This window comes from Macrotis lagotis, chromosome 3 (assembly GCF_037893015.1).
Source record: "Macrotis lagotis isolate mMagLag1 chromosome 3, bilby.v1.9.chrom.fasta, whole genome shotgun sequence".
Classification (NCBI taxonomy): Eukaryota; Metazoa; Chordata; class Mammalia; order Peramelemorphia; family Peramelidae; genus Macrotis; species Macrotis lagotis.
Window position 1 is genome coordinate 283,835,878 of NC_133660.1, and position 9,333 is coordinate 283,845,210.

Here is a 9,333-nt window from a genome sequence, read left to right on the forward strand (position 1 = left end):
GCCGCCGCTGGTCCCCCCTGCCCCTGCGGGGGCCCGGCTCCCGGCTCTGGGGGGCGCTGGCGGGCGGCGGGGAGGGGGCCGGCGGCTGCTGCGCTCCGCCTGCTGCACCGGCGCCCCAGCTGCTCCGAATGACATCAAGCCGCCTCCCCCGGGGGCGGGGCGGGGGCGGGGCGGGGGCGGGGCGCCGGCCGGGGGCGGCGCGGGAAATGTAGTCCGGCTCGCCTTAAAGGCGCCGCGCCCGGCGCGGGGGGGGGGGGGGCCTGGCTCGGAGACAGCCCGGGAGCCCTCGCCGCTCCGGCTCCCGATCCCACCTCCCCGGGCCCCGGGCCCTGGGGGGGGAGGGGGGCGCTGCTTTCTGAGAGGGGGAGGCGCCGCCTCCAGGGAGGAAGGCGGCCTCTGACAGAGGGGGAAACTGAGGCCCAGAGAGAGGGAGAAGGCCTCCGGTCCCCCAGGCCCGGCCCCCGCCCGCGCATCTTGCTTCTGCCTCTCAGACTAGTAAGCTTCTCTTCTGGGGTCCCAGGACCCCGCAGCCCCCGGCGCGGGGGAGGAAACCCAGGCCCGCCTCCTCTCGGCCGGCAGCGCAAGAGTTAACCTGGGCCGGCGGAGCCGGGCGCCTCTGGGAGTTGTAGTCCTGCGGCGGCTGCCGGGAAATGAAGTCACCCGGGGTCCTGCAGTCCCCCGCCCTTCGGCAGAGTCTGCGGTGACATCATCGTCTCCGGATTAAAGGGCCAGAGCGGAATGGCGAGGCGGAGGACTAACCCCGCCCCGGGCCAGACTCTGCCCCCTCCCCGGGAGGAAGGGGTGGGGAATCCCCGCCCGGGGCCCCCAGAACAAAACAAACACAGACCCCGAACAGGTGGCTGCGCCCTAGAGGGGGAAGGGAAGCTACTGGCCGGGGTGTTCCCCCGGGAGTCCTGGCCCCCTTCCCAGCACCGCCCCCCAAACTCCTCCATCAGCTAACTGCCCCCGGCCCCCCTTTCCCTTTCCCCTCCGCCGCTGCATCCAGGCCCCTCCAGCCCGGCCCCCCAGAGCCCAGCACCCCCAAGCGCTTCCCCCCAGACTTCTTCCTCCCTTAGATTCCGACTGTCTCCTTCCATGGCTGCACCCCCAAAACCGGCTCCCCCAGAGAGCACCATCCTGGGACCTTTGCCCTACTGGCCTTGCAGCATCCCACACTGGCTTCCACCCTCCGGCGCCTCGGGATCTCCCGGTTGAATGAACTGGACCTTGCTCTCCCTGAGTTACAGTGTGGTCAGTCCCGAGGAGGGTGGCCTGTGGGCCGGGGGAGCATGAGCAGGAAAGGAGGGCCGGGGAAGAAGGCAAGGGAGCTGAGGGGCCTCCTGGAGCAGGTGGGAGGATGGGGTCGCTTCCAGATGATCCACCTGGTCATCCTGACGGTGCCTTTTGCCTTTGTGGGCACTCACGGTTTTCTCCAGAACTTCACGGCCACCATTCCTGACCACCGCTGCCGGAGCGCCGGCGACCTCTGGCCGGTGGATGCCCAGGGCCGGCCGGAGAGGTGCCTCCGCTTCCGGGGCAATGCTACCAACGAGACCGAGCCCTGTCTGGAGGGCTGGGTCTACAACCACTCGGCCATTGGGACCACCATTGTGTCGGAGGTAACAGGAACAGAGATGATGGCTAGCTTTGCTAGACAAACGCTCCACTTGGGCAGCCTCTCAGAGACCCTAGGAGGTGGGGGGCTATTAGTCTTGCCCATGAGGAAATTGAGGCTCAAAGGGGGAAGTGACTTGTCCGAGGTCACTCTGCTAGACAGTCTCTAAGGGAGGGTTTGAACTCAGGTCTTCCTGCAGGTGAGGCCCTGTATCTCCGTCTTTGAAAGTTAGAAGATGGTTCTATCCTGCTGGAGTACACCCCCTAGTAACACTTGGGGAAACAATTTGATAAAGAAACAAGGGATTGAAGGAGTTTAAGGAAGATGAAGTCCATTCTGGCCGGCAGGGCCAGGGCGGCAGCCTTCCTGGGGGTGGAGACTGATGGCTAGATGGGATTTCCATGTGCAGAAAGATGGGAACTTTTCAGGCAGGTACTGTCCTGAGCTGCTGATGGGAGGGGGTGGGATGAACTGGGAGGGAAGGTAGTGGACTGTGAGGTAAATCAAAGCCCAGCCCAGCCCAATCCCATTATATTACAGATGAGGAAACCAAGGCCCAAGGAGGTGAAATAATTACCCAAGGTCACAAGGTAGTAAGCAACCAACAAGCATTTATTAAGTTTCTACTGTATACAGACCCTGAACTATATATACTGGGAACACAAAAGGGCAAAAATGCAACAGTCCTCCCAGTTGAGAAGCTGGCCTTCACCCATGAGGCAGAGGCCTGGACTGGAGGGCTGAATGATCTGGATTCAAATCCCCTTCTAAGGCATTTATTCCTTCAAGTCACTTAATTTTTGTGCCTCAGTTTTCTCATTTCCAACATGGAGATGGGGGTGGAATCAATGACCTCTAAGGTCCCTTCCAGATAGAAATCTAAGGGTCACAGCTCTATTGGTTTCTACAACGTGGATGACAGACAGATTTGGGGAGACCACTAGCCAGGAGGACCTTGCACTAAAGCTGGTTCTTGAGCCATTTTGAAGAAAAAAGAGATTCTGGTCAGTAGAAGTGAGATGGGAGGACATTCCAGATGTTGCTTGTCCAGAGGTGAGAGTATAGTTGGTAGACAGTAGGAGCTTAATAGAAGCATCTTCACTCATCCATCCACAATGAACTGAATTCAACATTTATTAAGAACTGGTGGTGTGCACAGCCCCAGACCAGCACTGACATAAGAGCTGAAGGCACCGTCCTCAGGGAGCCTCCAGTTTAGGGAGGTAGGACACTGAGGAAGCCATCTAAGCACCTTGGAGAGAGGGCCAACCCTTTCAGGTCGGCTCTGCTAGAGAATGACTGGACCAGTTGACTGCTGGGTGGCAAGACTGAGCAGTGAGGAGGAAGGGATGGCCAAGTCTGTTGTTCTTCCTCCTCCTCCTCCTCACCCCTTGATTTCATTCTCCCCTCTCCTCCTCTTGGCTCAGCTGTAACCACTGCTTTCCTGGGCATGTAATCAATGCCTTAGCTGCAGCCTTATAGGTAGGTGCAGGGGGAAAACTGAGGCTTGAAGGGTACATTGGAAATTCCCCAAGATGCCAGATGGCTGAGCCTGCCCAAGTTCACTCTCCTCTCCCAGTCCAGTTCTTCCCCCCCCCCAGTCTATCTACCTGGGTACAGGTGCTCCTGAGCCTCACCTTGCACTGTTCCCTCTCTTCCCCCCTTACCCTACAGTGGGACCTGGTCTGCAGTCTGAAAAGCCTTAAAGGGGTGGCCCAGTCAGTTTATATGGCAGGAGTGTTCCTGGGTGCCATCACATTTGGGAGACTGGCTGACAGGTAAGCATCATAGCAGTTCTGCCAGGTGGGCATCTGTCCCTGGGGCCAAAGGGGGAATTGCAGCTCCAATCAGTTGTTAGGTGGTCCCTCAGTGGAATGGCCCAAGAATGCCCATTCTTAAGACCCTGGTAGCAAAGGCTGAAGAAACCCTTCTCAGAGATGGGGGTACCAGGATGAGACTTTTTGTTGGGGTAGCTGAGGTCCCTTGCAGGACTGGCATCCAAATAATCTCCTAGGTTTCTAATTTGGATCTGTCAGGCAATTGTCTTTCTTGGAACCTAACCTAGCCGGGTGTGTGTGTGTGTGTGTGGGGTGTTTTTTGGGGGGATTAGTGCAGACCAGGCTGGCCTTGACTCTGGTCTCTGCCCCTCCAGGCTGGGCCGAAGGACCATATTCCTTTGGTGCCTCCTTCAGGTGGCTTCTCTGAGCACAGGGGCAGCCCTGGCTCCCTCCTTCTCCATCTACTGTGTCTGTCGCTGCCTCTGTGGCTGTGGCATGTGTGGCCTGGTGCTCAATGGAATGGGGCTTGGTGAGTAGAAGCGGGGGGCGGGGAGGCAGGTGGCATGGAGGGACTGAGGCTTCCTTGCCACAGAGGCTCTGGCTAAGCCAGAATCTCCAGACTGAATGGGAGGTTGGGATATGCCAGAACTTCTGCCCCCACCCCCCAACTTGGACATTCAATGCTTTGGATTCCAAGGATTCTCAGCTCTATTTCTGAAGCAATCTGTGTTAAGTGACTTGCCCAGGGTCTCACAGCTAAGACATTATCAAGTGTCTGAGGTTGGATTTGAACTCATTTCCTCCCATCTTCAAGGTTTTGCTCTATACACTGTGCCACCTAGCTGCCACCTGATTGCCCCCACCTCCCATCCTGTCCTTCTGGGATTGCTCCCCTTGGGTGTGTGTGGGACCTCCACCTTAACACCACTAAGGCATGCCAGATGGCTGAGCCTGCCCTTACAGGGTTGGACACCCCCTGACAAACCCCCTTACAGAGATAGGCCTGGAGGGGTAGGGTCAGCACTGTGAGAGAGGGCCTGTCTCTCCCCAGTTCTTGAGTGGACGAAACCCTCTCACCGGGCAGCAGTGTCTGGCTTCCTTTCCTTTGTGCTCAGCCTGGGTCAGCTCAACCTGGCGCTGCTGGCCTTCGGCCTCCGGCACTGGAGGCACCTGCAGCTGGTTTCTGGGGCACCCTTTGCCCTCTGCTTCCTCTGTAGCTGGTGAGTACCTCGTGGGGCCAGACCCCACTACTGCCACGGGGAGGGTGATGGGTTGCTGGGCTTCAGGGTGTGGAGCAGGCCTGGCCTGGCTACACCTTGACTTCTGACTCTGCAGGTGGCTCCCAGAATCTGTCCGGTGGCTGATGGTGAGGCGGCGCTTCTCAGGGGCCCTGAGGGCATTGAAGCTGGTGTCATGGATCAACAGGACTCCGGCAGCCAGAGTCCAGCTCTCCCTGGAGGTGAGGAGGCGGTGGGGGGGGGCAGGAAGGGGCTGGCCGCTCCCCAGAGTCCACTGGAGTCAGCTCCTGAGACTTTTCTCTTCTCCATAGATGTTGGAATCAGACTATTCCCAGGAAGAGGGTGGAGAAAGCCCAGAATATTCTGTCCTGGACCTCTTTCAAACCCTGGAGATCTCGGCCCTATTGGCTTTTATCATGGGAATTTGGTGAGTGAGGTGGGGGTCAGGAAAGTTTGGGATTGAGCCAGGAAACAGAAAGTCTGGGAGGGAAGGGCAGGCTCCTGTTTCCTTTCCCCAGGACCTTGGTTCTAGAGTCAGAAGTCACCTAGCCCGACCCTCTCATTTTACAGATAAGGGAAACTGAGGCCCAATTTCCTGTAAGGTCCCTGGACTTCACCAAGTATTTATCAAACAGAGAATTCTGGAGAAAAGGGGACAATCCCTCCTTTGGGACTGAATGGGTAGGACTGTAACTGGGGGGAAAGTCACCCATCCACATGGCCCCCCGGGGACGCACCTTTGATGTGTGTGATGGTGAGTTGGCAAGCTCAGTTTAGGGAACCTGCTTCTTAAAGGGACCTCAAGGCTGAGCTTCTTTTGTTTTATATTTGTGGGTCTAAGAATGTGAGAGGTGGAAAGACCCATGGAGCATGGAAGGTCAGAGCTAGAATGGACCTTAAGAACATAAAGCATCAGTGATAGAAGCAACCTGGGACCATGGGAGACAGAATATCCACAGTGGGGAGACCTTGGAACACAGAACACAGAAAGAAGCATAAAATATGGAATATCAGAGACAGAAAGGATCTTGGGAACCTAGAACAGAGAACAGGGAGCTTCAGAGGTAGAAGGAAACTTGGAACATAAGACATGAAACATCAATGAAAGGAAGCTTGGCACATCCAACCCAGGAGAGACCTTGGAACGGAGAACATGGAACTTCAGAACTAGAGACCTTGGAACTTAGAACACAGAACATCGGAGCTGGGAGGAACCTCAGAACAAGGACCATGGAACCTCCACACGAGGAAGGATCTTGGAGGCCAGCTAGTCTGGCTGTCTCACTTTACCAATGAGGAAGATGAAGCGTCATGCGGCAATGACCAATATCATACAGAATTAGCGACTGGGCAAGATTGGAATCCAGGCAGCTCATTTCCTAGCTCTAGGTTTGTTTAAAGGAGGTGCTTTGGTGGGGAAGGCGAAGCAGATTGGGTTGATCCCCCCCTTTCCTGTCCCTCTCCTCCCCCAGGTTCTCTTCCAGCCTTGCCTTCAATTCCCTGGCCCTGGATCTCCAGCGTTTCCCTGGGGAAGATCCCTACTTGGTTCAGCTCATCCTGGGGGTCATTGATCTCCCCTTTCGCTTCCTGGTGTCCAAGCTGGCCGACTGTCTGGGGCGCAAGCTCACTCTGGCCTCTTGCATGATACTTGGAGGGAGCCTCCTTCTGGGGGCCACTGCAGTGCCACAGGGTGGGTATGGGTGGGTGGGCCAGAGACTGCCTGCAGAAATCTGGGGGATGGAAGGGCTGACCTTGACCCTCACCTCCTCAGCCTCTGCCTCTGAGGGGATGGAGCTTGGGGCAACCGTGGCTGGGAAAGCCCTTGGGGGGCGGAGGCACAGGAAGGCTGGACAGCCCTCTTCCGGGCCTCTAGGCCCTCCCACTGTGCCAGTTCAGATGTACTAGATTCCCCCCTCCCCCACTTAGACTATGGCTGATCCATGAGCTGGGTTGCCTTCCCCCTCCTTTACCCTCTCTGCTCCTCTACTGTTGCCCTGAGCCCTCTGGTCCCTTGGTCTGATTCTGGCCTCTGCCCCTTGTGCCCACAGAGCTGGGTCACCTGCGCATGGGGCTGTCAGCCCTGGCCAAAGGCTTCACCTCAGCCTCCCTCAGCTGCACCATCCTCGTGGCCTCTGAGGTCTTCCCAACCTCCCACCGGTGAGTCCTGGGCCCTCCTCCCTCTCCCTCCCAGATGTCTGGGTGTCTGTGTCCCACATACCTGAAATCCTTTGAAGCCTGGGCAAGATGCCAAGCAAATATTAAGCCCTTACTGTATGACCAGGATACACCAGGAAACCTGGCTTCAGGTCCTGCTTTTCCTACTCACTCTGGGCTATGTGATCCTGACAAGGACATTTCCCCCCCAAGAGATGACCTCGAAGGGTCCACATGCTCCAAATCTGGGGATCGGTGTCAGGAATTCTCTGAGGTGGCGGGTGTTGCTGTGTGTAGGTGTGTCCAAGCATGTGCCCGACCACACCCTTTCTGCTACTTTGTAGGATGACTGGCATGGGCATCACCAACATGGTGGGCCAACTGGGAGGGGTAATAGCCCCACTGGTCCTGCTGGCAGGTCCCATGCTCCCTCTGCTGCCGCCCATGCTCTTTGGTACCACCATCTTGCTTGCCAGCTTCCTGGTTGTCTTCCTGCCTGAGACAAGGGGTCTGCCCTTGCCCGACACCTTGGAACAAGCTCAGAGCCAGTAGGTGCCCTCTAGCCCTCTTCTCCAGCCTTCCCTGGAAGATATCCTGACTCTTGGGATCTCCCCAGGGCTTCCCTCCTCCACCCTCTCCCTCTGTGGCTCCAGCCTGAAGAGGCCTGAGTGCCCCCTTGCCCCCTGAGCTGCCTGAAGGGAAAAAGGGAGGGGACTGAGCCGCCAACAAGCTCCATCCCTTCTTCCTGTCCCTCTCCAGGATCCAGAGATGCTGGCTCAGATTGCGGAGGAAGCCATGGCAAAGGGCCCAACCCATCCAGACCAAGCTCTGACATCCTCGGGAGGAGTCTTCCCCAGTTTGGCCCAAGAAGAGGATGGTGCTCCATCACGGTGGAATGGGAAGCCGGCCGCTTCCTGCCTCCAGGACCTTGGACAGGCCCCTGGCTGACCTCTGGATCTCTCTGCTCTAGGGCCCTTCCAGTGGGAGTTGCAAGTGGAATTTTCCCAACTGGGGTGAACTCTGAGTCACATCAGACGCCTCGAGTCACTTATTATCCATTTACTTATTCACTCGCTAAGAATCACAAACTGCCCTAGTTACAGGGGACTGTGACTAGAAGGATCAGAGAAACACGTTTTCGGGCATGAGCCAACATTGCACACGCAGCCCACGGTACATCCGGGTGACCCTCTGGACCCTGAAACCTGCTATGACTCCCATGCCCGCCCCCCTGCCCGGCCGAGGGCTCCATCTCTGGGGCTCTTTGGGTCAAGGTGGGTGGATGACCTCATCGGGCGCCCTCCTGGGTCCTCTGGGATCCCTGTGGGCTGCTTCCTCCGGACAGGGTCACAGGGCCTGGCCCTGGGCGGTCCTCCTTGAGCCAATGGCAGCTTTCAAGGGGCCGAGATGAAGGAGGTCCATCGGGGAATCTGTCCCGGTCCGTCTGCCTGTCCAGGGACTAACCGAGCAGCCTCCTCCTCACCTCTCGGCCTCCAGGGTCCAGCCCGCACACCCAAGGGCCATTATCGTTTCACCCAATAAACACCTATCGATCAGAATTCCTTCTCCTTCCCTGCCTGGCGTGGGGAGACCTGGGTTCTAATCCTGCTTTTCCATGAACTCACTGACCTGGTGGCTTTAGGAAACGCTGTACCTCAGTTTCCCCATCTGCAAAATGAAGCAGTCCCCCTTCTGGGTGTGTCCTAGACTCCAGGGGCAGTCAGGCTGGGGGGACCCTTCTCAGAACGGCCACCGGGGTCACAAGAGAAACGAACTATATTTAAAGAGTTAAAAACAAAACAAAGGACGGATGGCCCCCCCGATGGGCAGTCTCCCAGCCCCCCTCGTTTTCAGGGATATTCTTGCTGCCCCCCTGCACAAAAACCCTCGAACCCCGGGCCAGGCGCCAGGTCCCCAGCCCTAAGCTTGGGGGCGCCCCCACCCGCCGGGGCGGCCGGGCTGGGGGGAGGGCGCTGTGGCCCTGTGACCTTGGACGAGTCACGTGTGCCTCGGTGGGTGTCCTCACCCCTAAAGTGAGGATGGGGGGGCTCCCCTGGGGCGCTGCCATTGGGGAGGGGAGAGGAGGCTCCGCCCAGGGGGTCCCCCTCCCCCTCCCTGCAGGGGTGGATCAGGAGGCCCCGCCCCCGGGGGCCCCCAGGAGGAAGGGCGTCTCTCTCTCTCCCCAGAGCCCCCACCCCAGGTCCCCAGAAGCTTCATGGGGTGGTGGGTGGCAGAGTCCTCGCTTTCCTCCCCCCCCCCCCGTAAAAGCCGGGGCTCCCGGGGAGCGCCCGCTCAGCCGCCGCCCCCCAAACTCCCGACTCCCGGGCCGGAAGGCGGGGCCGGCGGGGCGCATGCGCACCGCGCCTCGGGACGTAGTTCTCGGGCGCCGGCGCCGCCCCCTCCGCCCCGGGTCGCCGGCTTCGGGGGCGGGAGGCCGGGGGCCACGCGCAGGCGCGTTCCGGCGTCGCGAGACCTCGGCGGCCCCGCGGGCGCCCCGCCTCCGCCGCCCATCCGGGGCCTCGCGCCGCGGCCCGGCCAATGGGAGCGA

The 9,333-nt window shown here is 59.0% G+C and overlaps 1 protein-coding gene across 2 annotated transcripts; it reads left to right on the forward strand.

Annotated features, from left to right (window-relative positions):
- Positions 1–398: 398 nt before the first annotated feature.
- Positions 399–8,672, forward strand: LOC141518806 (solute carrier family 22 member 6-B-like). 2 transcript variants are annotated; one of them, XM_074231129.1, is made up of 12 exons: positions 399–495; positions 1,077–1,251; positions 1,437–1,619; positions 3,290–3,393; positions 3,768–3,922; positions 4,445–4,613; positions 4,729–4,852; positions 4,943–5,058; positions 6,104–6,321; positions 6,680–6,788; positions 7,130–7,333; positions 7,545–8,671. In XM_074231129.1, exons 2-12 carry the CDS (start codon positions 1,216–1,218, stop codon positions 7,615–7,617), a joined length of 1,491 nt encoding a protein of 496 aa, XP_074087230.1. In that variant the 5' UTR covers positions 399–495; positions 1,077–1,215; the 3' UTR covers positions 7,618–8,671. The 2 variants fall into 2 exon arrangements, with proteins under 2 accessions (XP_074087230.1, XP_074087229.1); XM_074231128.1 differs by lacking the exons at positions 399–495; positions 1,077–1,251 and having other exon boundaries at positions 1,261–1,619; positions 7,545–8,672.
- The last annotated feature ends 661 nt before the right edge of the window (positions 8,673–9,333 follow it).

Coding starts and splice junctions, on each gene's coding strand:
- LOC141518806 (XM_074231128.1), top strand. CDS start 1,290: ATGAGCAGGAAAGGAGGGCCGGGGAAGAAGGCAAGGGAGCTGAGGGGC. Junction 3,923..4,444: donor GCTCAATGGAATGGGGCTTG/GTGAGTAGAAGC, acceptor GTCTCTCCCCAG/TTCTTGAGTGGACGAAACCC. Junction 6,789..7,129: donor GTCTTCCCAACCTCCCACCG/GTGAGTCCTGGG, acceptor GCTACTTTGTAG/GATGACTGGCATGGGCATCA.